The following is a 27853-nucleotide window of genomic DNA, read 5'->3' on the forward strand; positions in this document are numbered from 1 at the left end:
TTACTAGACCGGAACTTTATAATTTTAATACCATTAAAAACCACAAATTGATAATCTTGCAATATAATTACCTCAAGCTAAAGTTTCATTTAAAAAATAATCCCCAAATGGGTATTTTTTTTTTGTTGGTAAAAGGTAAGAAATATATTGAGGAAGGGCCAAATGTACATCCCAAATGGGTATTCTATAATATATTTACCCAAAATTAATTTTCATACTTAAAGGAAAAAAAAATCTAATACGATACCCTAATCATGATGTACCTTCCATCATCATTTCGTTCAATATTTTGTTAACCTACATACATGTCAATACACATGGCTGGATAGTGCGAAATGGATTGGGTGTGAAAAATAAAAGATCTGACCTGAAACTTTATATGGTTAATATTATTAAAAATCACAAATTGATACTCTTGCGATATAACCACCTCAAGCTAATTTTTATTTAAAAAATAATCTTAAATTGATATTCTCTAACGCATTTACTCAAAACTAATTTTCGTTCTTAAAAAAACCTAATTTGATACCTTGGCCGGATGTACCTTCCATCAGCATTCCATTTAATATCATGTTAACATAGGTACGTAGTGGCACGCTATTGCGAAATTGATCTAGCGAGAAAATTAATAGATCCGACTTAGAAAATTCAAATGTAGTGACGCATATATATTTAATTGACGGGTAGGTTTGAATCAGGAATACCTTTTAAATTTTTTTAGAGGTTTAAAAAATTAATTTGGACTATATCTGTCATAGATCTTATGAGACGAACATTACTCTGAAATAAATGTGTATTGAGAATTGATTTGAGATTTATAATGAAATAAATTAATCACGCGATTCCGGTGTCCTTAAATTCTGATTGCCCGGACCACACCTCCCCCTTGTTCCTTCTCTCCGGGACTCCCAAGCCCATCACCCTCGGTGCTGCAGTCACATATAAATTCCATGGCGTTAGCATAGCAACCCAAAGGTAATCTTCCCCGGTCGCTGACAACTTCGAGTTTTGTTCTCTGCCCCCCGGTTTTCCTTGCTTGCTTGTCGCCTTCGGTCCGTGAGACCATCGAGTTGATCTCTCTGAGGGGTTGCCCCATCTAGCGCTGGCCCATTTCCTGTTGAGCGAAAGGCATCGGGGCTTCATTGTTTATGCTGTTGTCAACCCGTTTCTGTTATTTGAGGAAGAGGGTTGTCACTTTTTTGCTGGTTGTGATGGTTGCATCACGTGAAATGGCTGCTGTTGTTAGCCAAGTCTGTCTTATTCCAAGAGTGCATTTTGATGAAGTTTACATTCGTTGGTCGCAGTAATTTCATCATGGTTTTGTCTCTGAATCCGTTTTTGTTCGGTTTTCATTAATCGTCGATGGGCACCTGCTGAAGTTTGAGGAGAAGTTCGTTTGTTCTCTGTTATGCTGACCGTTGTGTAAGATATTTGGTGATTTATTTGCCAGGACTTGTCCTCTGAGGCATCGGTTCGTTCCCTCTTTTTAGTTTAGTCTTCTGAGTGGAAAGGTTTGTGGAAGCCATGGATGCAACTTCTCCAGCTGGGGAAGCTAAATGTCGAAAGAGGAATGAGAACACGGATATTAGTTGCTGCAAGAAATTGTGTGATCTACCTGATGCGCTGCTTCTGCGCATCTTGGAATTGCTTCCTATGGAATATGCTGTGAGAACGAGCGTGTTGTCGAGAAGGTGGGAGTTCCTGTGGACTTCTATTCCTAATCTTCTCTTCGATGAAACTGAATTCCCTAACCAGACACTCTTCATGAATTTCGTGGAAAGAGCACTTGTATGTCGAGACTGCTCCTCTATGAATGCTTTCTCTCTCTCGTGCAGTGTGCAATCTGATGCGGCCCGCATCAATGCGTGGATTGCTGCCGCGGTCAGGTGCAATGTGCAGAAGCTGGAGCTACAACTATATGATATTGAACAGCCTTACGTGTTACCTTGCTGCCTGTTTAGGTGCAAGACACTGACAGAATTCGATCTCGATATGCCAATTAATCTCAGAATTCCTTCTTTGGTTTGTTTTAGGAGTATAAAGGTCTTAAGACTTGAGCAAGTCAATTTTGTGGACAATGATTGTACTGGAGAGTTGTTTTCAGGCCCAGCCCTACAGGAGTTGCGTCTCACAAGGTGCAGCTGGACAGCTCTCAAAGTGCTTAAAATTTCCGCTCCTAATCTCTGGCGCCTGAATATAAGTGTATGTGATGAGTATGATGGAAGAAATTGCCAAGTACTGATCAATGGAGCCAGACTCACGCGCTTCCACTATTGTGGCGAGCTCTTCTGTGACTATGACATATCTGGCTTAGATTTGCTAGTTAAGGCTTACATTAATGTGGATATGGGCAGTCAACAAACGGTAGACCAAATACACCGTGGATATAAGCTCTTAAGGAAACTTTCTAATGTCAAAAAGCTGACCTTACTGGGCGAAGTTGTCAAGGTACACTATTTTCCCACATCCTCCGTGATTTTCAATTGATTCGCCGGATTTACCTCTTATGCATGTTCATTCCTTTTAAAACTCCGTGTTCATTTTCTCTAGTGTGGTTCACTGCTGTTTTAATTTGTTAGTAGGATTTGGATGAGCACAATGAGCTCCGTAACACTCTACCAGCTTTTCGTAACCTCACGGACTTGAAAGTTTGGGATGGACATGGGGGCCTAGAGTGTAGACAACTCGGAGTGATACTTAGAAGATCTCCTTGTTTGAGGAGTCTTGAGTTTCAAGAGGTGATTTATTACTGTACGTTTTCCTGTGTACTGCCATTGCATACTTCTGGTGGGGGCAATAGCTAACTGATCTGATGTTGCAATACAGAGAATGGATGTGTTTTCTCAAACATTTGACGGGATATTGGACCCTATGCCTCCTTGTTTCTTATCATCCCTCAAGAAAATCACCATTTGCTTTTTTTATGCAACTGATGCGGAGATCTCAGCTGTTAGGGTTTTGCTTAGGACGGCTAAAGCTTTGGAAGAATTAGTTATTCATTGTGACGAGAGTTGTTCTGAAGATGCTGTTGGAGACTTGAGGCACTTGGTGGAGATGTCAAACTTGACTGGTTCATGCCACGCGATTCGTCTAATTATTAAATAGCATGGGGGGCCGGCATCGGGATCTGAATACATCGAGACTTTCTCATTATATGTAAGATCTTTTGATTAACCCCTTTGTTTTCGTATTGTGTGGCATGATGTCTTTTATGCCATAACATTGTTGTCCATGTTCAGGCTCAATCTTATATTCTCATCGGCGGTAGCTTCTTACTCTGACAATCCTACAGATACATTCTTTATTGCCTGGCTGCGTGCACGTAGATACATCAAAATTTTGGGGAAAATTACAATCTGGAGAAAACAGGTTACTGCATTGTGGCTCAAACTCTTCCTAGCACTTTGGAAGGCGACCTGATGGAACACTAATGGGAGCTACCCGTGGGATTAAAGTGCTACGAAGTACACCTGGTTTTTTGAGCATTTCGCGGTGTCTATTTTCAGCATGTCTTGTGTAGATCGAGACTCATTGATCATTATGTTTTTCATTTTTTTTTTATTTTTGTTATATGCTAACATTATACACAGATATATTAGAATGCCATACTCAATGTCACTGGATTCCTTAGCCCTTCCCTTTACCTCTCTTTTGTATCATTTTATAACTTAAACAAGATGCCAGATACTTCAGTTCTCTGAAGTTGCATCCAGGCCCTCGAGCATATCCTTCACGTCATTGTGTAGGCGTGTTTCTCAAGTCATTGCTTCGTGGCTGAAGATTGCGATGTTTCTCTGTCCACATTGGAGCAAGAGTTTACCTGCAAAACCACTTGTGTCCTTATATATGAAATGGAAGTCTTTCCCTGACGTTCTCTAGTCTTGTGCTCTGGGGTTTGAAACCAGAAGATTTGCTGCGTCTGAACTTAATATAGTCCATTGATGGGTCTCTTTACGTGTCAGTGTTTCGGGGAAAAGATGGCGGAATATTGGACCCTCCGCCTCCTTCATGGAGCTTGCAACTATTCGGGTCTTGCTTAGGAAGGTGGGACCTAGTCTTTCGACGACCATCCCGAGGTCAACTTGATGTGGTCAGCAATGTCGGTGAGAAGGCCACTCGGGCCGGTGCCATGGCAGCCCATTGCCAGACTCATGTGGTTTCATGATACATGACTTCAATGAACTTGACTTTTACGTCGCTGATATAAGCCTAAAAAAATACTTCATTTCCTTTTGTGTACCAAAAAAAAAAAGTATATGAGATAAAATGGGGTATTTTTATATGGACACAACATGTGTAAAAACAATTAATTAAGGATATATAGGAAGAGAGAGAGATTAAATCCCTCAAAGGTAGGATAAATGGAAAGAATTAGTGAATAAGTGGAGTAAAAATTCGTGGCCGATTATCATCTTTTATTTTAATATGGACAAATAGCATGTATTTCTCCAACCGTTTCGATTTTTCACAGGGGACGAGAGTTTGAGTTACAGTCAACAAAATAATAAACGATAAAAAATTAATGACTTTTTTGTAATCATATCAGTAACTCAATCTGAATATGTAGCAAGTTAATTACTCTCCACTCAAATCGGGAAATAATCATATCAGCAACTCAATCTGAATATGTAGCAAGTTAATTACTCTCCACTCAAATCGGGAAATAATCATATCAGCAGCTCAATATAAAAATGTAGCAAGTTAATTACTATTGATTAAATTTCTGATCTAACATCTACTCAAATTCCATAAATACCATATCTATACATCTATATATACCCACTTCCAGGGGACACGACACATATCTTCCACAATTGTCTCTAATAATCAAGCTCGGATTTCCTCCCTATAATCCTAAAAAACTCTCTAGACAATCATACCTCAGGTAATTAAGCCAACATACTTGGAAATGGAGAAGGGCCAAGCCAAGCTCAGAGCATCAGTCATTCTTTTGGTGATTGCATCTAGTAGATTTCTCTCATCTCTCGTTTATTATTATTATTTATAAATGTAGAACTGCACTAATGAATTTTCCAAACTTCCCTTCTTTTAAGGTCTTGCTGTCTCACAAGCTAAGGAAGGAAGAGTATACTGTCTTTATGACGGTAATGGCAAAGCTCATGTTTGTCCTATCGGGTTTCATCTCATCGTTATACGTGGCCACTGTGTATGTGTTCCATCAAAGCGCCAGGATGCCCCGGCTAGCAAGGAAGGAGAAGTTGTTTGTATTCCAGAGATGTGTTTAATGGGGTTTCATCCCATCATTGTAGACGGCAAATGTAAATGTGTACCTATTCATTGATGCGTGTTGCGAATGTGTAAGAGGAGAGGAAGAAAGAATAAAAGAGAATAAGAGAGAGGTGTGTTGCATGTGTAAGAGATTTTTATAAATCGATTTGGCTCTTATTGAAATGGGTTGATGCTATTGAACATTTGACTTATCCTTTTTGGTGGTCTCGAAAATTTCCAACAATCGAAATCAATGAATTTCAGGCATTACCGTTAGATTCTACTGTTATATTAGATAATTTGATAAGAAAAAATGATGATCGTACTCCTTGTATGTTAGGCAAACGGTTGGAGATCAGTAAGAAATACAAATTTGATATTTGGTCTTGAAGACGAACTCCAGAAAGAGTGCCACACTCGATATGTTTGGGATTTTGAAGTCGATAGCTAAGAAATTAAGACGTATTTAGAACATTCTATATTGACAGGAAAAATAAAGCGCTGAAAATGAAGATGAAAGGGAATTGTGTGGAAATCATCGATGCTTTTTTGTTCACATTCATGTCTAACCATCGTTCGTCAGTGAAGCTATGTTTATGATTGAGTAATTGTAATCTCATCTTTGCCGATCATAGTAAAACATCTAGTCGATCTCTCCCCCATGGAGTAAGCACACATCGAAACACACAATCCACCATGTTTGGTTTTTATCTATACAATTCATTTGATACTCAAATCGTTTCACTTGTTAATATTCTCACAATAATCATAATAAAATCGGTGGCACTTTTAAGGTTTGTCAAAACACAACAAAGAGCCGAGTCAAGCCAATATATGAATTGCACTTATCCAAATTTAACCCAAAAGTAGAACTTGGTTGTTGTACATACTTAATGATAGGTCTATCATATGGATGGGTCGGGTCGGATCGGATCGACAATGATCCAACCCAACTAGATCCATTGTATTCATATGGACCCTTTTTATACAATATAATTTTAGTGTTCCAAACTTGATTTAGACCCAGACCCAACCCATGCCTGCCATTGCCTAGACTCCAATTTTTTGGCAACTTTTATCCCTAATTTTTTTTTGTCTTTGAAGAATGGGCAACTCTATAGATCAACTCGCCAAGTTAATGAGAGAGCTCAAGTGCTTAGGTCAGGTCATGGGCTACAACTTTGTGTGGCATATGAGCAAAATGGAAATGTGGGTAAGCATCGCATTGACGGGCAAAAGTAAAGAGGCTTTAGAATCGAGAACTGATTGGTTCCAATTCAAATCCTAGTTCTCTAATTCAAATTTCCTTTTCTCTAGGAGGCATCCCATTTATGTTCAATTTTTTTTTTTTTATAGAATATGAAAGTCACACCATTTCACCACAAAAACATATACAAGTCAAGCTGTTGCTTACTCATGTTGAAGACAATGGTTCGATTCTTAATGCATGTAAAAGTATTGTTTTTGTTAAAAGGAGAGGCTTTGGAATCAACCTCAAGGGACTTGGGCCAAACCATCGTGGACCTAGGTACCGAGGTCTCAACCGTACCTTAATGGACCTAGGTTCGACATTTGTGAACTCGTGAACATGTATTGGGGTCTTGGGCTTGGCCTCAATAGATTTTAGCCAGCTTTTATGGACTCAGGCCCAACTACCAAGGAGATGGGCTTGACTCCTATGAACCTGGGTCAGGCACTAGTGACTTGGGTGAAGGAGCTAGGCACCCCGACATGGTTGCTTAGGAATTAGGCATAGGTTGGTGCCAAGCATAAGCATTGGTATCTCAAACTTGGTCTCGAGGAACATGGGTCGGTCTCCATGGACTCGAGCATGGGTACTAGAGTCTGAGGCTAGGCCTCTTGAGGCCTAAGACCTGCCTCTATAGATTGGCCATAGAGGAACCAAGCTCGGCCACGATGGACCTTGCCAAAAACCACTGATTTTGGCACTAAGATGGGTTACTCGAGCATGATCGCTAGAGACTCGAGCTTACCCAAGCACTACATTCTAGGCCCAAATTGGGGTTGAACCTAGCCTCTATTGACTTGGCTATCGAGGAAACGAGCCCAAGCTCGATTGGCTTGGGTGCACCTTGATGGTTGATTGTATCAGACTATTTAAAATAACGTAGACAATGAAAATAGATCATAGACAAACTAATCCTAATTCGAGATGTATTGTCTATAAAGGTTGTGACCTTGGAGAGGGCTTGTTTGGAGTCATGCTACCCTAGGAGAGATTGCGCTCTCTTAGGGTTGGTCGACCTCGGTAATTGCTCGCCTATGGTCTCTTGACCTTGACTCAAATGGATCTAGTAGAGCCATGAGCCACTACCACTTTGGCTTTCTATTCATCAATGCATTTGTGCGTGTGAGGTTCAAACAACGTAATGGCGACCTTGTCCTATTTGGCGAGAGGTCAACGAGCACAAATGGACCCTTGCCAATGCCAAGCTTACTGCCACTACTCTTGCTTCCTCCTTTTCTCTCTTAAGTAGTGTTTGGTCATCTGCATTTCTAGTCTGTATATGATTGGATAGGACAATATATGAAATTGATGGACTTTGCTATATCATACGCATTGCTTGGTGAATCACAACAATAAAGTTAGATATTTTCATATCCTATCATATCTATTATTTGATCTAAGTGACTGATTGATATAATTAAACATGAAAATGCACAAAGGATGATGGTAAAAATTTCTTTTGATTCACTGTTAAAGAAACTATAAATGCATAACATAGATAATCTCCATTAATCAATTTATAATGATAGTACGATTTATATCTTGAACAAAAAAATGAGTTAATTATAGAATTCCAAAGCCACAGATTCGAATATGACAATCAATGTAAATGGAACACCAAATCTAGTGAGAGAGAATACATGATTATTCACCTTCATGATTCGCAAAATGGGTTTTGGTTACTGAATATGCTTTTGTTATCTTGAGCTCAACAAGACCCGATTGGCAATGTGGCCCAATCCTGAAGTTAGTTTTATACAATCACCAGCCAATATAAAATTGAATATGCAATAAACAACCATGCTCAATTAAGTTTCGACTTTTTTGCTGCCAATAATCATATAAAATTGAGTTTCTTGCCACCTTCATGAAATTTCAACATAAACTACAAAATCACGAAAAACAAGAAGTTTCAACTTTTTTGCTGCTTGCATAGACTTTTAGTGTGAACCATAAAGCTACAAAAGAGAAAGAGTTTCAATTCTCTCATCATTTTCGTTTAGCTTTGACACGGACAAATAGCTACAGAGAAGTTGTCATAATTTAACATTAATCAAATATGCGAAGGAAAATAATATATTGTGAATTAAAAAGATATGTGTTCAAGTTTGAAATTATTCATCAAAAATTGGGGTTCTTCCACTTCATTTTTATTTACTTATTTTTAATTAATTTTCCTGTTGTATTTCTTTTTTATTCCATTCCATCATTACTTAATTAATCTTTTATGAAATATCAAACTATACAAATATACCTAAAATATGTAATAAATATACATATTGATATATGTTATAGTATAGAAAGAAATTCAAATGCGAAAAGAAAAACTAAAATTATCCATTTTTTTATTTTGTATTTTCTTTTTATATTAAAATCTAAATATGATTTCATTTTTATCATCTTTTATATATTTTTAATTTAAAATTTTATTATTTAATGAAAATATCATATATTATCGATATAAGAAAATCCTATCCATCCGTATCCCACTGTTTTTATTTATTAATATTATTCAGATTATATTTGTTTATATTCGATTTTACCTATTTTGGATGGGAAATCAGACATAAGCTTTGGTAGCCTTGACAGGAGGGGCCTCAAGAAGGTGGGGTTCCTCATTTTCTCCACTGTGTTGGAGAAAACTTCTTTGAGTGTTTTGAAGTTGACAAAACGTTTCCATCAGTTTAGTTTGAAGACTTGCAGACTCTTCTATTAAAATCTGAAGACCTTCGGACTACCAAACTCAAGATCCAAAGTCTATTCTTATTGACAGTTTCTAGACCGTTGAAAAAGGCTTATCTAGAACTGAGTATTCCATTGAGGATTTGATTCTATCGACTGAAGAAGATCTCTTGACTAGATACAGCATGTCGGAATCCATTATTCAAATTGAGATTGATTCAGGGATTTTGGATCCGTTGATTGGTAAAGTAAAGTTGGAAGGTTCTACTTATGGAAACCTAGATTCTGATTGTATGGGCAAGCATGATTGGTGAGCTATCGTCATATTCCTTAAATAACTCGAAATCTTTCTAATTGATTCTGTCCAACGGGTAGATTGGAAGAACTCCTTTGGTAAGTTACAACATGTGTGATGGCATGAAGGAGTATATAAGGAAGACGTTCCAATTGTTCGAGTGTATGCGCGATAGAAGAATTCCAAAATCCGAAACTCTTTGTTCTTAGTCAATTCAATTGTTGAGCAAAATCTTACACTCAAAAGAGAGTTTATATCTTTGTGAGATCTTGAGGAAATGTAGCAGAGTCTCTACACTGTGGAATCAATAAAGAGCTTTATTGTAACAACTCTTTTGATTCATAGTGAAATCCAGCCAGTGAGCTATCAATGCGGAAGAGTGGACGTAGACTTGGATAAAGTCGAACCACTATAAATCTTGTGTTCTTATTCTCTTCCATATGCTCTTTTACTTTGATTGTAACTCAATTTGTTTACAAGAGTCTAATTTCCTTTTCATAATCTATTGCTGATTAGAATTGCACACTTCACTCGAGGAAATTTGTTTTTACACATATTCACTCTCCTCTAAGTACTCGTACTAGCTTTCACAGATGTAAATAAAATATATATTAGAGATTGGTTTTAGCATACTAGATCAAACAAGAGGGTTTTAAGGTCTTTTGCTTTATGAGTTTTCCAAGTGAGTTTTATGTGATATAACACTTATGGGTTTTAATTGAGTGAATATAGGGATGAAATGCACTTTGAGCGAATTATCAACTCTATATTCTTCGAACTCATAGTGGATTTCTCGCCAACTAGCTCCCCCGTAGAATAGTTTTGAAACTCAAACCAAATTACTTATTGATTTCTCAACTAATTTCTTCTTTCTGTGTTAGATTTGAATTGGAAAATCCCTAGTTTCTACATTATTTCACAACAATTTCTGCCTTTGAAACTATATCTGATAAATGGTTAGCTGTAAGGGATTAGACCGAGGAATGCTGGAGATTTGGAGAAAATCTTCGTACATCCTCTACGGCCAATGTGTTGTCAAAAGGAGGTCCGGGTGAATTCGCCGTAACTTCTGAATGAGCTCCCTAGTTAGGGCTTCAGATCAGTGTCAATATCTGTTAAATGTCTAGCCCTTGTTCATGACCTAGTGCAGAAGTAGCATTCTGTTATGAATTGACTCTTGGGTGCTGTATCAATTTACATTGTCATAAGATGTTCAGGACTTCTGCTGATCCAGCGCACAAATGACATACTTTTCTTGATACAAGTGCTGTTTTTCGAATAGATTTTTCTAGTGTCTTTATTTTCTATAATGAAACATCACCTCGTACGACTACATCCATCATGGAGTCATAATTCAATGAATTACGTGGTTGTTGCTTGAAATGAAGCATCATATGTTATATTATCATGTCATCTCTTATTTTTCTCTCCCTTCCATAACATTTTGAGATAAACTTTAACAGGAAAGCAAATTCGAATGCCCCTATGACAGCTTTCTTCTTCAATTAACATCCTGAATCTGAGGTCGTTGCTGATGACAGTGCTGGTGGGTTGCCTCCATATTGTAGTTTGTAGTTGTCCCACTGTTCATACACAGACTTCTCGAGTAGCTGCATGAAGTGAGCATCACTATAGTAATGCTTCATCATGGCATCTAGGTCAGCAATGAATCCATATCCGAGCCCGTTACAGTGCTCCAAAAAGTACACTATAACAGCATATTCTTCGTCCCAACTCGACCCCACCCACTCAGGACCTAGTCTTTCGACGACCATCCCAAGGTCAACATGATGTAGTCAGCAACGTCGGTGAGAAGGCCACGCGGGCCAGTGCCATGGCAGCCCATTACCAGACGCATGCGGTTTCACGATACAGGACTCCAATGAACTCGACCTTTACGTCGCTGATATAAGCCTAAAAAAATAATTCATTTCCTTTTGTGTACAAATGTATATGAGACAAAATGGGGTATTTTTATATGGATACAACATGTGTAAAAACAATTAATTAAGGATATATAGGAAGAGAGAGAGAGAGAGAGAGATTTTTTTTTTTTTAGTCGGTCCTACTCTATTCCTACACTAACTCTCACTCTCAAACTTTTGCCCCACCTCTTTGCAGGGTAGGCATGGGAGTCGAAACCCACTCTTTAAACTAAATCGTCCCCACCCCAACCCTCTGAGAAGATGGGGATTCGAACCCCCCACCTCCCCCTTCCATTAGGAAGAGTGGCCACTGGAGCAAAACCCCAGTAGTTAGAGAAAGAGAGATTAAATACCTCAAATGTAGGATAAATGGAAAGAATTAGTGAATAAGTGGAGTAAAAATCCGTGGGCGTTATCATCTTTTATTTTAATATGGACAAATAGCATGTATTTCTCCAACCGCTTCGATCTTTCACGGGGGACGAGAGTTTGACTTACAGTCAACAAAATAATAAACGATAAAAAATTGATGACTTTTTTGTAATCATATCAGCAACTCAATCTGAATATGTAGCAAGTTAATTACTATCCACTCAAATCGGGAAATAATCATATCAGCAACTCAATATAAAAATGTAGCAAGTTAATTACTATTGATTAAAATTCGAATCTAACATCTACTCAAATTCCATAAATACCATATCTATACATCTATATATACCCATTTCTTGGGACACATGACACATATCTTCCACAATTGTCTCTAATAATCAAGCTCGGATTTCCTCCCTATAATCCTAAAAAACTCTCTAGACAATCGTACCTCAGGTAATTAAGCCAACATACTTGGAAATGGAGAAGGGCCAAACCAAGCTCAGAGCATTGGTCATTCTTTTGGTGATTGCATCTAGTAGGTTTCTCTCATCTCTTGTTTCTTATTATTATTTCTAAATGTAGAATTGCACTGACGAATTTTCCAAACTTCCCTTCTTTTAAGGTCTTGCTGTCTCACAAGCTAAGGAAGGAAGAGAATACTGTCTTCATGATGGTAATGGCAAAGCTGATGTTTGTCCTATCGGGTTTCGTCCCATCGTTATACGTGGCCATTGTTTATGTGTTCCATCAAAGCACCAGGATGCCTCGGCTAGCAAGGAAGGAGAAGTTATTTGTATTCCAGAGATGTGTTTAATGGGGTTTCATCCCATCGTTGTAGACAGCAAATGTAAATGTGTACCCAATCAATGATGCGTGTTGTGAATGCGTAAGAGGAGAGGAAGAAAGAATAAAAGGGAATAAGAGAGAGATTTTTATAAATCGATTTGGCTCTTATCGAAATGGGTTGATGCCATTGAGTATTTCACTTATCCTTTTTGGTGGTCTTGAAAATTTCCAATGATCGGAACAATGAATTTCAGGCATTGCCGTTAGATTCCACTGTCATATTAGATAATTTGATAAGAAAAAATTATGATCGTACTCCTAGTACGTTAGGCAAACGGTTGGATATCAATAAGAAATACAAATTTGATATTTAGTCTCAAAGAGGAACTCCAGAAAGAGTGCCACACTCGATATGTTTGGGATTTTGAAGTCAATAGCTAAGAAATTAAGACGTATTTAGAACATTCTATAATGTCAGGAAAAATAAAGTGCTGAAAATGAAGATGAAAGGGAATTGTGAGGAAATCATAGATGCTTTTTTGTTCACATTCATGTCTGACCATCCTTCGACGGTGAAGTTATTGCGACACAAGACGTCTCGTCCGTTAAAGGCAAGAATAAGTGATAACTTACATATTTCCATGAAAATAACTATGGGTGGCGCTATTGACACTCGCTATATGACTAAATCCACCCTATTTTCATTAGAAAGGTCGTATTATCGTCAATTTCATTTGCAATCTAAAGTGGTGACTCCTAATTGATTTCTTTTCCTTCTTGGTTTAGTTTTTATTATTCTGCATGGGATCTAGTTGTCATGATTAAAGATGTCATATGCTTATTTTTGTTTATGGTGTTTCGTCAAATTTGAGTTATTGCTATTTAGAAAAAATAATCTGGTCTCTTCTACATCACTGTTCTTATAACAACTCTTCTCTAAAAAAAGTTTACTTTCTTATGACTTTTTTGTTTTAAAATTTTGTTAGTCCGAAATATATATTGTCTCTATATGTACTTTATCAAAGAATTTGTCTTTTTTTCATTACTATTGGCGCGAAGCTTTGACACGGAGCGTGTAAGACATTATAGGAGAGTTTAGGAAAACACTAAAACATTAACATGAAAAAGTTATGCAACATCTTGATATTGTTCATAAACACTCCGCAAATGATGTTCATTTTTTCAATCCATAATAATGAGATTCCTATGGTATTGTACATAAAATTCTTATCTAATGCAAAATTTTGATATAATTAGATTTCATCTTTTGAAATTTCATGAATAGGAACGTAACTTTGATTTTGTCTTGGAAAAGCTTTAAAGAGGCTTTTTGTTTTTTTTTTTTTTTTTTTTTTTTTTTTTGTGGCATCATCCAATCATCCCATAAAATATATATGTATATAGAAGACAATCGACATAAAAGGTCTCATGGTGATATGCACAACAAAATGGTAAAAGCTTATAAATGCGTGACTATGTTAAAAAGTTATCTATGTTAAATCTTTTCAACATTTTTACCAGACAATTAATTTATAAATTTGCGCGACAATGCTGAAAATAAGTAGGTTTCTTTGAAATTTCTCCTTTCAAGAAAACTAATTTTTATAAAAGTTATATCTAAAAATAAAGAGAAAACATAATGCATTTAATATATATGGGAGATTCACAATAAACAAGTAAAAAAATATGTGATATTATTAGTTATGACAACTAAATCCTACATAAAAATAGAAAATCTAACAAAAGAAGGATAGTCAATGAATTGGGGCTACCACTTTAAATTGCAATTGAATAATTAAGGCTAATTTTTTCTTTTTAATGAAAATGGGGTGTATTTAGTTGTATAAGGGGTGGAAATAGCTCCTCCCCCCGCCCTTCAATAATTACCTACTAATTTAAAATCTTTATCCTAATAAGAGATCCATAAATTATTATGAATGTAATTACAGGGAAATTGTCCAAAAAGTCCTACATTCATTGTACGCCAGTCAATTTAATCATAAAAACTTTTTAATCGAGCAAATTTATTTATAAATATTTGTTATCATTTGGTAATTCAATATTAAACCTTTTGATTTTGACTAGATATCATTTTTTTTAGTCAGTAGTCGGATATCATTAACATGAACAATTTTTTCCAAATTCTTTTACTTTTGATTATATATATTGCTTTTTACATAGGGCTGATGAGGCTGCTGGCCATTGGCTGTGGGACAACACCCCCACTAGCCCTTCGCCCCTATCGGCATCGTGTAAAAACAAAGAAAAAAAAAGGAAATGAAAGAAAAAGTAAAAGGAAAGGAAAATAAAATAAAAAAGACAAAAGAAAAAAGTTCGAGAATTTTTTAAAGAAAAATTACAAAAATTCTCCAAATAAATGCCAGCCAAGCCACATAAAATGAAAGGCACCTATTCGACAACTATTTTAGGGATCTATAATTAAATTAGTAAAAAAAACTACATTAGCAAATCATTAAAAGCTTTAAGACAAATTATAAAATGGATTGGTAAATTGAAATGTAACACATTTAAAAGATCGTTGTACAACATATTTAGGACTAAGCTAGCACAATTGAAAGATACAAGACTACATTGGCCGCCGTAAAATAGGTTTAGGATTTTCGGGACAATTTTCCCTAGTTAAAGGTATGAAAAATCAAGTCTGTATATCGTGTCTAAATCGCATGCTCACTTCATTTAATTAAAAAATTATTTTATTTTTTAATATTTGACACATAAACCATTTATTTTTCATTACTTACATGCATATTTGCATTACTTGAGAGGTTCGCAATTCACAATAATGACATAGAATGAAAGCCTAGAGACAACAATATGTCAAATAAAGGGTCATGATAGCGCATATAGCTGAACTTTGTTCAGTTTTATTTAATCAAGTACCTCAATTTCAAATTGGCTCAATGTGAAGCCTTCGTTAAATTAGAGAAGTTCTTTTTTTGTTCAATCATTAACCAACAATTGTTAGTTTTAAAGACTTAATTACATTTTCGTGATAAGTTTTAAGACTTCACGAATTGCTTTGTCGTAGACACATTATGAATACACTATCTAATCAATTGTATGACTTTTCCTACATTCTAGATCCTAACTTGGCGCCTATTGAAGATCCGAAGCCTACTAGTAAGGGAGGATAGACAAGTGTAGAAACCATTGAAAGGGTTAACAAGGAGAAGAGATGAATTGCTTTGTCGTAGACACATTATGAATACACTATCCGATCAATTGTATGACTTTTTCACTAAAATGAAGCCGACCAGAGAAATTTGGAACACACCGGAATTCAAATACAAAGCAGAAGAGCAATGTACCAATAAATATTTAATTGCAAAGTATTTTTATTTCAATTTTATTGATATCACATCAATGTTGGAACAAGTCCATGAGTTGTAAGTACTAATGAATAAAACTTGTGCTCTCAAGATTGATATTTTAGAAGCTTTTCAAGTTGGAGCAATAATTGCAAAATTACCTCCAAGTTGGAAAAACTATGGAAAAAAGGTTGATCCACAAGTCAAAGGACAACACCTTGGAACAAATACATAAACATCTTCGTATTGAAGAAGAGTCACATTTACATGATAATTTTGTTTTGTATGATTCCAAGGTGCATGCCTCCAAAAAGTAGCAAAAAATTAAATAGGATACAATTACACTATCTAAAATGTCCCCCAAAAGCTAACGGAGATAGTATAAGGACTAAAGTGCATAATTACAACAATTTTCTTGAATTAAATGAAAGAAACGAAATTTTTAGGAGTGAAGTGTATTATCATGACAAGTTTCCAAACTTTAATTATACCAATTGACATTGAAATTTCTTCCTATATCCAGAGCTAGGAAAGTTGATTCTACATTTCCTGAAAAATTGCTTATTTCACGCGTGAAAGTTTGTGACACATGAAAGTCAAGTAACTAAACATCAAAACTAATTACTTCTCGATGTCGGTTGCGGTGAATTAATTATAAAGGAAACACCGTTCCTTTCGAGAAGAAGGATCCCTTTCAATTCAAAAGTTGACCAAGGATCGACGCGACTGATGATTTCCATGTAGAAAAGACTTCCTACACCTGGCTCGATGCATAAGGAACTTTTTACAACTGGCCTTTTTTCTAATAGCTCCCGGCATGTCGACTTTAGCTGCTTGACCAACGATTGAGTTGACAGACAGGTTATAATGTATGACGAACTTGCAGCACCATATGTAGCCAAGCCAAACGCCTGAAAGTGACATAATTTAAGGCGAGAAAATTAGTGATTTGATTGCAAAATCTACTAAAATTCGGTCATGAAATATACGTCTTGCACAAAGGAGAAGAGTAATCAACTCGAGAAGTGAGATTCTTTCAAGTTTCTGTGTTTCCCGGTAGATCCTCTTGCGTTAATTTTAGTCTCTAACTTTGACCGATAATCTTTAACATCAACATTAAATGGACACTTCGTAAATTTAGTGAAAATATTGGTAAAAAAAAAAAAATTAGTGAAAATATAAAAGCGGTAGAGTCTCCACCTTTGATTAACTATCCTTAGCATTGGGAAATGAAGATATTCTTGCATTAATTACTGTAAAATAGGATACATCATTTATATGTTGAAAATCATTTAAGAGTCCTCTGCACTTAAGTAACTACTCAATGCTTAATATTTAGATTTGTTGCCTTTTTATTTGTGAAACCAACTTCAATTGTCCTCCGATTGAGTCGATATTCTCTAATTCTAATATTCTATGACCTAACGCATTGTCCATTATCTTAAGGTATTAGTCCACTCAGATGAATCCCTTCAAAATTCTCTTTAAATAATAGCGAGAGTCCTAAAACTTATTACGATAACATGCTAAAGTTGTAAAACTTTCATTTTTTGCATTTAAGTCCTAAAATCGATCACAATCGTCCCATTTAGTCCTTCGTCGGCTTTTCTTGAATGGAAAATTTACTTAAGTCATTTTATGTTAATTTTTCCTTTAGCGGGTGATGGGGCGCGGTCGCCGGCAATTTGTACCTGCAAAATTTAATCGCTCTTTTTTCACTTTTCGTTTATTCCTTTTAGTTTACATATTACATTCCTAAATTTTTAGCTTTTTCTTAATTTTTCAGTCTTTTTCCCAATGTGGCACTAGGAGAAACAATGTGGCACTAGGAGAAACAAAGTCATTTTGTGTCAACGGCACTGTTTTGGGTCTTGGCTAGCTCCGTCAGCTTATTAATCGCCACATTTGATGAAAAAATTAATAGAAATAAGCCAGCTCAGAACTTTTTCGTCCACCAAAAGCTAACCAAGCTAGCAGAATGACTAAAGTGGACTACAATGACAAATTTGGGGCTTAAATGCATATAAGGATAGTTGTAAAAGAAAAGGGCATTATCGTGACAAATTTTCAGACTCTTGATATAATTATCACCTATATCTAGAGCTAGCAAAGCTGATCGTACATTTTCTGAAAATTTGCTAGTACCCGGCTTGAAAGCATTTTCTAAAATCTTTTTTTTTTGGTTAAGGTAAGAAACATTTTCTAAAATCTTGCTAGTACCCGGCTTGAAAGTTTCGTGCACCATACGCAGTCAAGCCAAACATATGAGAGTCGTGCAATTAAAGCCGGCTAAACATTAAAACTAATAATTTGCCATTGTCAATTTTGGTGAATTAGTTTTGAAGAAAAGTCATATCCCTCTAGAATAACGGTCCTTTGTTCATTTCAAAGTTGACCAATGATAGACTTGATAAATGGTTTCCATGCAAAAACGACTTTCGGCACCTGTCTCGATGGAAAATGAATGTGTTAAAATTTATTGACTAAATATAGATGACATGAAAAAAAAAAAATTCCTTTCTTTCGATCCCAAAGTTGACGAAGGATTGATTGGACAGATGATTTCCATGCAAAAAGATTTTTCTACAACTAACTCAATTCAAATAGAACTTTCCTTGCCGGCCTTCTTTAAATGAAAAAAGAATAAGCTAAAATTTATTGTTTAATACAAGCATATATCCATTGATAGAGCTTTACATGTGTTTGTACAAAACTAAGATTTTTAATTTGAATTAAGATCATAAAATTTGTATGAAGCATATTAATTGTAATAAAGTACAATAATTGTAGGGCTTAAATCCACGAAAAGAAATTTCCTGAGTAAAGTGTAATATCATGATAAGTTTCCAAACTCTTAATAGAATTATCCAAATAAACAGTGAAATTTCAGAAGTGGTAGCATCTTTACCCATATCCAGAGCTAGCAAAGCTTTTAGGCCTCGAAAGTTTTGTGCGTCGTACGTAGTCAAGCCAAACACATGAAAGTCATATAATTTAAGGTAACCAAATATCAAAACTAATTCCTTGCCGTTGTCTTTTGTCATTAATTAATAACGAAGGAAATGCCATTTCTCACGAGAAAAAGGATACCTTTCAATTCCAAAGTCCGGTAAAGATCGACCCAACAGAGGGTTTCCATGCTATAAGAACTTTATACTCCTAACCCAATGCAAATGTAACTTTCCACTCCTGGCCATCTTTGAATGAAAAAAAAAATGAATTAGCTGAAATTTATCGGTTAAGTATAGGGCTTAAAAGCATGGATAAAAAAAGCTTTAAGACTAAAGTGCTCTATCATGACAAATTTTTGGACTCTTGAGATAATTAACCTCGTACCACATTGTATTTTCTGAAGTGATAAAGTCTTTCACCTGTATCGCAAGTTAGCAAGGCCGATCGTGCATTTCCAGAAAACTTGCTTCTTTAACACATGAAGTTTATGTGCACCGAATGTAGTCAAGCCAAACACACGACAGTCGCATAATTTACGGTAACTAGATGTCAAAACTAATTACTTTGCCTTTTGTCGGACATGGTGAATTAATTATGAAGGAAACGCCATTTTTCACGAGAAAAAAAACAATTCCTTTCTATTCCAAAGTTGACCAAGGATTGATGTGACAAATGGTTTCCATGCGGAAAGAACCTTTTATCCTTGGCTCATACAAATAAAACTTTCCACACCTAGCTATCTTTACAGTACCTGGCATGTATGTCGACGCATAGTTTTAAGTTGCCATGCAACCACATAGGGTATTTTTACCTATATAAGTTCTCCCATTCCAATTTCAAGTGCTACCCATTATTTCTCTCCTTCTCCAATTTTTCCCATAAACACTTCTTTTTCTTCAATCTATAAGCATGTAGAATTATCCTTTTTTGAGAAATCGAATCGAAGCATTAACTTTCCATGAGTACACTGGAGGAAGATTTAAGCCGCGGGGCTGGTAAGCAACTCAGATGAGCGCATTTTCCCTAAAAAGGTTCACTTTTTTTTTTTTTTTTTTTGGTAGAAGATACTTTGATCATACTTTGAAAATTACTTATTATCACCCAACGTGCTCAATAACTTTTATTGCAATAGAATAAGTTACTCAGAGTGATCAGTTCCTGTTTTGGGACTAGGGATTGGTCACTTGACAATTCTGCCTTCTAGTTTCAACATTCTGAAAAAAATCTTTCTCCCACAAACAAAACTTAATGGACCAGGCAAATCTTTCCCTTAACAAAATACTGAAATTGTTGCTATTTTGGGATTTCTTGCTATTTTTAAGAAAATTTAAAAAATATAGTCAGTCCAGTCTATTTGATTCCAACCGGACTGAAAATCACCGGTTCCATTTTGGACCGATGCTCCCGAGAACCGCCTAGAACCGGCCGGTCCAATCCAATCTAGGCGATGCCCGATTCGATCAATCGGATATGCTCACCCTTTTATAAGTTTCGACAAGTTCATAATTGAAATCCGTAACTTCTTAAACTGCTTGTAAAAGCAGGATTCACCTATTTAATGGTCAATAAATTTTCTCTAGAAAAATGCAACTTCAAAGCAGTCAAGAAATCACTGAAATTCTCCCCATACGGTCATCTCTAGGACTACAAAACATTTTCCCTCCCGAACTGCAGCCTCATTGGGGGAGCGAACAGGGGTGACGAAGCGACGTGATCGTCCGTCCGTCTTCGCCATTTTCAGTCCAATTTCCCTCCAAAGCAATCTCTCTCTCCCTCTCTTCCTGAGCTTTTCACGCTGCCGGGTGGTGGGTCGCGCGCCGCTTGAGAAGAGAAGCGTCTCCCCGGTAATCAATTCTTGCCCATCGATCGCCTCTGCTCCTCTGTTTGTTGATCGTGACGAGTGCTTGGCTCCGATTCGCTGTTCTTTGATTACCCTTTTCGTTTCTGCGTCATGTGGGTTCTGGGTTTCCGGTGTTTCTGTGGGTGGCGATTTTTTTCTGGGTTTGCTTGATGCGAGGTTGGTAGGAGAACGCTGGAATGTTTGTTCTGTTGTTTGATGCCCAAGCGTTCGTGGAAAGGTCTCTGTGACCCTTCATGAACAAAACAGTTACCCGTGCTTCTTTGCTCGGTGAAGTCGCCGACTTTCAATCGTTTTTAGACAACTGGGTCAAATTTTCCTGAGTAGACGTTGCCTTGTCGTGTCTTATGATGAGTCCTGTTTTGATGAGGCTTTTTGTGGTTTGATATGCAATATGAAGGCCAGTGTGACTCATTAGAGTTTTTCACTACTAATATAATATGTTTATGGGCGTCGAATTCGAAAATTGAAGAGGTTCTTGTTAGCAGATTTTGACGAAATGGGTGTTACTCTCGTTGCTTTCCAAATTATTTGATTAGTGCACCGCGAGTGTCTTATTGACTACTAACCAGTCTATATTTTATCCATTGAGAATTTGAGATGCCAGTTTTCCAACTTCTTTTTAGATTTAACGTAAACTCTGGGAGAGATTGTGAAGCTGATGGATTCAAGGCCTCCGGTTCACAAAGCTAAGTGCTTGCACTTGAACAACGCCCAAGATGTTGACAGTCATACGCGTATATGTGACCTACCTGATGAAATCCTTCTGCGCATTCTGGGTCGTCTGCCATTAAAAGAAGTCGTTCGAACGAGTGTGTTGTCGAAAAGGTGGGAGTATCTGTGGACGTCAATTTCTAGTCTTGTCTTCAGAGAAGATGAAAGCAACGGCAGGACAGTTTTCATGAACTTTGTGGAGAGAGCATTGTTACTTTGTCAGTCGTCTCCTCTGAAATTGTTTTCTCTTAATTATGTGATCGATGGTGACGAATACGTTGATGGTGATGAGTCTCGTATAAATTCGTGGATTACTGCTGCTGTAAGGCGCAATGTTCGGGAGCTTCGATTGCACCTTGGAATAGAACATCCTGCTTTTATTTACAGCTTACCTAGCTGTATATTTAGATGCGAGACATTGACAGAATTCCATCTGTTATTGAACGGCACCCTCAGACTTCCTTCTTCAGTATGTCTCAAGAATCTGAAGGTCTTAGCTCTTGAGTATCTTCATCTTGTGGATGATAGGTCGCTCGAGCAGCTGTTTTCATGCCCTTCCCTTGAGACGTTGTCTCTGGACTATTGCATTTGGCCAGAGGATATGATTTTGAATATTTCTGCTCCTAAGCTTTTGAGCTTGTCCATAGTTGAACGTGACTCTTTTCTAGATATTGGAAGTCACTCTCGCATCACAATTATTGGCCCCCGTATGAAGTCTTTTGACTATTATGGTGAATTTTTGGATGATTATGCCATAACTGGCTCACCCCCTCTGGAAGAGGCTATCGTCCATGTGTATCATCCATCCGACATAGAGAGAAAACCAGATCTATGTGCGCCCCATGCATTTAAGCTTTTGAAGGACCTTTCTCATGTTAGACTCCTGACTTTATCTGAGGACGCCCTTGAGGTACACTATTCTATTTGCATCTTCAATGTCATGTCTAAATCTTTCATTTGTTGGATGTACCTATTCCTGGAGCCTTGAGGGGCACTTAATCTTTTCGTTATCTGAACCACAGTCTGGGCTACTATTTGTTGGCTTTGTTAACAGGACTTGGACGAAAACAGGGAGATTATTGATCTTGACTCCCTTCCCTTCTTTAGTCATCTTACCAAATTGAAATTCACAACTCGCAACGTGGACCTAGATTCTGTAACGTTTCAGGCATTGGTCGGCAAATGCTCCATCCTAAGGAGTCTAGAGTTTGATGCGGTAACTGTTCTATCACTGTCCTTTTCCTCCTCCTCCTCTTACTGCATTAGTCTTACTGTGGAGATCAAGGTGAGACTGATTGAATGTGATTATGTATCAGGGTGTTTCCATCGAGTCTGGAACGGCCGAAGGGATATTGGACCCGGCGCCTCAGTCTTTCCTGACGTCACTCAAGGAGATCACAATTAGTTACTTCCATGCGGCTGATGATGAACTCCTGGCTGTAATGATTTTGCTGAGGGCTGCTGTGGTTTTGGAGGAACTCGTCATACATTGTACGGAGCAGTGTTTTCTGCATTTCCCAGGGGACTTGATAGAATCATTGCTGGCACTCCCGAGGGCTTCGAGTCGATGTGCAATCAGCCTTTTGCCATGCGAAATGCAGATCCAGGATTAGCTTTCTCTGGTTACTTTTTGTCGACTGCAATCGGATGTGTAGGTTCCTTCTTCCTTTTGCTGAAACAAACAGCTCTCGGCAACATCATTAATTAGAGTCGTGTTTGGAGATTTGTGCTCTTGAGAATGAATTGCGGGTGCCTATGCTGCATTCAGGAACAAGTCTCATGAGTTGACAGATCATAAGCTTTTTCTTAATTCTTTTCAGGTTGAATCTAGCAGCACACAAACTTTGGCTTTTTTTAATCTCAAGTATCTGAAACTTTCACAATACATCGATATGGATTAATATTCGATGTACTGCCGGTATAGAAAAATCTCTACACATTTCACTGTTGATTAATATTCGATCAAAGTACCTTGTTGTTTAAGGTCTTTTAACTCTTCATAACGTTGATCTAGAGGGTGATTCAGTGGAGAAGCTTGCTGCTTTCATGCCTTTTCCTTTGACAAGTTGTCTTTTGACTCTATTGCGTTGCTCATGGGGCTGTTGTCCATAGTTAGGACACGACGTGGGTGATTATGAAAGTCACTCGGCTCAGTTTGTTTCAAGGAAAAACGGACATTTAAAAAAAAAAAAAAAAAAAAATTTCCAAGAGGTAATTCCTATAAAAATGAAAATACCTTCGTATGTTTAGCTAAAATCTGAAAATAGAATGAAAATTATTTTTTATCGTTTAGAAAGAAAAACCTGTGTTTTATTTTTCACTGTTCAAGTTCTAGTGACTTGAGTGCGGGTGGCCAAGGAACTGATCACGAGCCAGTCTCGATGGTCCTAGGCCCGAGCGACAAGTACCTACAGCACAAGCACGTGCATTAGTCCCAAGTCCACATAAGCCTGCCCCATAACCATCTAGTCCTAGACTTTGGCCTAGCTCCTCAGCGCCCAAGCACAAGCATTTTAGTTGAATCAATTAAAAGCCTAAAAAATATTGCATTTTCTACACAAGAGTAAATTTTTCCTAAAAGGAAAAGTTAGAGAAAGCAGGACAAATTGTCTAGCAAAGAAATAAAGTAATATGCAAATTAAATCAGCTCAATGGTTGAAATTTGTTTGTGATAATACTAAACTGTTACCAGCAATCAGCAATCGTCAATCAAATTTTTTTTTCTGTAATTCAACGCGAGTTGCCCATACATCTAATATATATCATTATAAATCCATCAAAGCAACTTTCAATCCTCAAATTTTTATTTTTTGGTAACCAAGAATCTATCGGGCTCTTCTTTCGTTTACGTTAATCGACAACCCACGGCCTGTAGAGTGCTTAGACAGTACCTTGGACCAAGTGTCAATACATCGGGGAGACTAGCGCAAGATCCCATCACCATAGCCTCTTACTTAAAAGGCTAGTGATTGCGGGTTTCAAACTCTTGATCTCGGCGACAAAGGGAGAAGCTCTCAATTAACACAATCACCAACCAGTGGGTTCAATCCTAAAAAATTGTTATGCATAAAGTCCAAAAATAAAAACTCATGCCCCTATATAAACCATGAATAATCCTCCTCCTTTTATAACCAAAAATAATCAAAAGCAGCATGTCATCGTCACACTTATCTGTTCATTATATATCTTAAACTTAAGTAAAATGTTAATGGCCATGTAACAATTAAAATTCAGAACGAAATTATTTTACTGGCCAAAATTTTCTGAATAAGTTCAATCACATCACAAATTTTCCCTTTTTTTTTTCTTTTTGCGAATTTCAGTTCCGTGCTATTTCCTCTTTTTTTCTTTATATCCTCCCCATCAAGAAGTTCACTCCTACCCGCCCCCTTCATCTCCCACCCAAGTCGCCGCTTGCGTGGATTCCTGTCATCTGAAAAAGCTGGTGATTCTTCCTCACGGCTCACCGGTTCTCTTAACCTGCATGAACGCTTGGCTTCGATTTATTTTCCCACTACCATTTTTCTTGCTCTTCCTGTGATCAACTGCTCTCGTATCAATTTTTATCCTCAGTTTTTCAGTTCTTTGTAGTAATGTCTTTTCTGGGTTCTTGATGTTTGGAGCGTGGTCAGTAGTTTTTCCTTTTCTGGGTTCTTGATGTTTGTGGGGTGGTCAGTCGTTTTGCACTAATCTGTTCGAATAGATGTCTTTTCTGGGTTCTTGATGTTTGGAGGGTGGTCGGTCGTTTTGAACCATGGCTCGTGGGTGTTCTTCGAGATAGTTGCTGGCAACCCATGTGTTTGACGTAAAGCCGCAATGACCCAACGTGCGCACTCATCCCTTGGGGTCAACATTTTATGCCCCGTTGCATGTTTCACTGCCAAGTGAATCGGCTCATTTGTAATACCCATGTCCCGTTTGTTCTGGCTCTTGTCATTTAGGCTGGTTTTGTTGACGCTTGTTAAGGCTTATCATGAAATTGCAATGCACCTGCCAATGGAACTCGTTGGACTTATTTGACCCTGGTCGTGTTGTAGGGATGCGCATCAGGTTCGAGAATTGCAGATTTTTCTTTATTTTAAGGGTATCTTGAAGAAATTTAATTATCTTACCACTTGTCATCATCATTTTGACATTCAAAGTTTGATCGATGTGCTATGACTAGTGATTAGCCAATAGTTGTGCATTGAGATCGTAGTTTCTTGTGTTCATTTTAGATTTAACTTGTACTCTGGAGAGGTCGTGGATCTGATGGATGGGAGCCCTATGGGTGACAAAGCTAAATGCCAGCACTTGAGTGATGCTCAAGATGTTAAGAACTGCAAGCAACTATGTGATCTACCCCATGTGATTCTTTTGCGCATCCTGGCTTTTCTACCAATGAAAGATGCCGTGCGAACAAGTGTGCTGTCGAGACGGTGGGAGTATTTGTGGACATCCATTCCTAGTCTTGTCTTTGGGGAACAAGATGAAGAAGATCATCGTGGGAGGATGCTCTTCAGGAACTTCGTGGAGAGAGCATTGTTACTTCGTGACTTGTCTTCTATGAAAACTTTTAATCTCTGGTGCAAGGTTGACAGAGAAGAATATCTTGATGGTGATGAATCTCGCGTCAATTTGTGGATTACTGCTGCAATACGCCGTAATGTCGAAGACCTCCGCCTGCACCTTAAAATTGGTCAGGGTGCTACTGTATACAGGTTACCTCGTTGCATATTTAGGTGTGAAACTCTGAGAGAACTCCATCTAGTAATGGTACATGACCTCAAGCTTCCTTCCTTAGTTTGTCTTCCAAATCTAAAGGTCTTAGTTCTTGCCGAAGTTCGGTTTGTTGCTGATAATTCAGTGGAGAAGCTGCTTTCATGCCCTTCCCTTGAGAAGTTGTCTCTTGACTGTTGCAACTGGAATCTTGAGGTTTTGCAAATTTCTGCTCCCAACCTTTTGTACTTGAATATATTAGAACATACCTTATCTTCTGGCATCCTGAACGCCCAAGTAAGGATCCATGGAGCTTTTATCAAGTCCTTTGACTATTGTGGTGGCTTATTATATGACTATAACATATTGAGCTCACCCTCATTAGTTGAGGCTTCCATCATGTGTGTTCATGACGACATTGAGGAAAACTTCCATGAAGGCACCTACCATTTGCATAAGCTCTTGAAGGCTGTTTCTAATGTAAAAGAACTGTTTTTCTCCATTGAAAGCCTTGAGGTACGCTTTTCTGCTTGGTTCCTCAATTTCATCTTAACCCCCCTCCTCCTTGGATCCATTTATTGGGACAACCTTGAGGTACGCCTCATCTTGATCCTTGATGTTGGTCTAAGTTGATACTGTATGGCTTTGTCATCAGGATATGGATGAGAGAGAGGATATTCTCAACTCCCTTCCGATCTTCCCTAGTCTAACCAAATTAAAATTAGACAACTGTCACATTCATTTAGAATGTAGAGCGCTTTTGATGTTGCTCAGTAGATGCCCTATTTTGAAGAGTCTTGAGTACACTGGGGTAAATACTCAGTCCTTAGTCCCTTTTCCTCCCATTTTCTTGTTCTGCATTAGTGTTTCTATTGTTGAGACCAATGTTAAAGCTCATTGATATTTTATTGTGAATCAGAGCATTCTTGTGGTCTCTAAAAATGATGACTGGACATTGGACCCCATGCCGCCGTGTTTTACATCATCGCTTAAGGAGATCACGATCAGTGGCTTCCAGGGGACTGATTGGGAACTGTTAGCTGTAAGGATTTTGCTAAGGACCGCTGCGGTTTTGGAGAAATTGTCAATCAACTCTTCGAAGCGCTGTCCGAGGAATTTTCGAGGCAACTTGACAGAACACTTGAATAAGCTCCCTAGAGCTTCAAGTCAATGTACAATCCTGTCAAATTACTTCCACCAGGACTTCGTTTGACATCCGTAATTTGTTTAAATTCGTACTTCTGCTCTGAGGACTCAGACTTTGTAATCGTTTTGAGTCGGGACATGTGAATTTTGAGTTGTCTCTTACTAACTGATGTAGGCATCGTCTCGGAGGGACAACTTCATCATCCCACTTAACAAGTGAATATTCACAGTATGTGTTGGGCTATCTATTGCTTCTCCCCATCCCTTAACAGTCAGTGTACATGTCAACGGTTGTCCACAAACAATGGGTGAAACTTGTAAGAGCATGAATTATAATTATTATTATTTCATCATGTTTTTGATAAGTTTATCGTATTTAGGATTTGTTTGTTCAAAGGAAAACTATTTATGGGAAATCATTTTTCAACTTTCTGATGTTTCAATAATGGAGAACCGGTTGATCTATGGAAAGTATTTTTCCATGGACTAAAAATGAGCTTAGATTGGAGAACATGAACTCCCCCTTTTAGTAAGAAGGAAGTCATTTTTCCTACATTTCTTGCTAATTCTTATCTATTTAGCTCAAACAGCATTTTGTTAATGTATTTTAATGGG

The 27853-nt window shown here is 37.4% G+C and overlaps 3 protein-coding genes across 4 annotated transcripts; all 3 read left to right on the top strand.

Annotated features, from left to right (window-relative positions):
* The first annotated feature begins 1524 nt into the window (after positions 1–1524).
* On the top strand, positions 1525–3105 carry LOC104447605 (F-box/LRR-repeat protein At3g26922). Its single transcript, XM_039313957.1, has 3 exons — positions 1525–2448; positions 2583–2765; positions 2827–3105. Exons 1-3 carry the CDS (start codon positions 1525–1527, stop codon positions 3103–3105), a joined length of 1386 nt encoding a protein of 461 aa, XP_039169891.1.
* A 17333-nt stretch (positions 3106–20438) lies between these two features.
* LOC104445732 (F-box/LRR-repeat protein At3g26922) lies at positions 20439–23245 on the top strand. Its single transcript, XM_010059654.3, has 4 exons — positions 20439–20666; positions 21307–22304; positions 22449–22610; positions 22711–23245. The coding sequence occupies exons 2-4, from the start codon at positions 21342–21344 to the stop codon at positions 23005–23007; spliced, it is 1422 nt and encodes a 473-aa protein (XP_010057956.2). The 5' UTR covers positions 20439–20666; positions 21307–21341; the 3' UTR covers positions 23008–23245.
* Positions 23246–24721: 1476 nt separating this feature from the next.
* On the top strand, positions 24722–27589 carry LOC104445731 (F-box/LRR-repeat protein At3g26922). 2 transcript variants are annotated; one of them, XM_010059652.2, is made up of 5 exons: positions 24770–24839; positions 25432–25478; positions 25612–26608; positions 26748–26903; positions 27012–27589. In XM_010059652.2, the coding sequence occupies exons 3-5, from the start codon at positions 25646–25648 to the stop codon at positions 27303–27305; spliced, it is 1413 nt and encodes a 470-aa protein (XP_010057954.2). In that variant the 5' UTR covers positions 24770–24839; positions 25432–25478; positions 25612–25645; the 3' UTR covers positions 27306–27589. The 2 variants fall into 2 exon arrangements, with proteins under 2 accessions (XP_010057952.2, XP_010057954.2); XM_010059650.3 differs by lacking the exon at positions 25432–25478 and having other exon boundaries at positions 24722–24839.
* Positions 27590–27853: the final 264 nt, after the last annotated feature.

The sequence above is a fragment of the Eucalyptus grandis genome, chromosome 5 (assembly GCF_016545825.1).
Source record: "Eucalyptus grandis isolate ANBG69807.140 chromosome 5, ASM1654582v1, whole genome shotgun sequence".
Taxonomy (NCBI): Eukaryota; Viridiplantae; Streptophyta; class Magnoliopsida; order Myrtales; family Myrtaceae; genus Eucalyptus; species Eucalyptus grandis.

Bases quoted from the DNA above. Each gene is read 5' to 3' on its own strand.
- LOC104445732 (XM_010059654.3), top strand. From the start codon at position 21,342: ATGGATTCAAGGCCTCCGGTTCACAAAGCTAAGTGCTTGCACTTGAAC. The intron at 22,305-22,448 runs GTACACTATTCT...CTTTGTTAACAG, and splicing joins TATCTGAGGACGCCCTTGAG to GACTTGGACGAAAACAGGGA. The intron at 22,611-22,710 runs GTAACTGTTCTA...ATTATGTATCAG, and splicing joins GGAGTCTAGAGTTTGATGCG to GGTGTTTCCATCGAGTCTGG.
- LOC104445731 (XM_010059650.3), top strand. From the start codon at position 25,646: ATGGATGGGAGCCCTATGGGTGACAAAGCTAAATGCCAGCACTTGAGT. The intron at 26,609-26,747 runs GTACGCTTTTCT...CTTTGTCATCAG, and splicing joins TCTCCATTGAAAGCCTTGAG to GATATGGATGAGAGAGAGGA. The intron at 26,904-27,011 runs GTAAATACTCAG...ATTGTGAATCAG, and splicing joins AGAGTCTTGAGTACACTGGG to AGCATTCTTGTGGTCTCTAA.
- LOC104447605 (XM_039313957.1), top strand. From the start codon at position 1,525: ATGGATGCAACTTCTCCAGCTGGGGAAGCTAAATGTCGAAAGAGGAAT. The intron at 2,449-2,582 runs GTACACTATTTT...ATTTGTTAGTAG, and splicing joins TACTGGGCGAAGTTGTCAAG to GATTTGGATGAGCACAATGA. The intron at 2,766-2,826 runs GTACTGCCATTG...GTTGCAATACAG, and splicing joins ATTACTGTACGTTTTCCTGT to AGAATGGATGTGTTTTCTCA.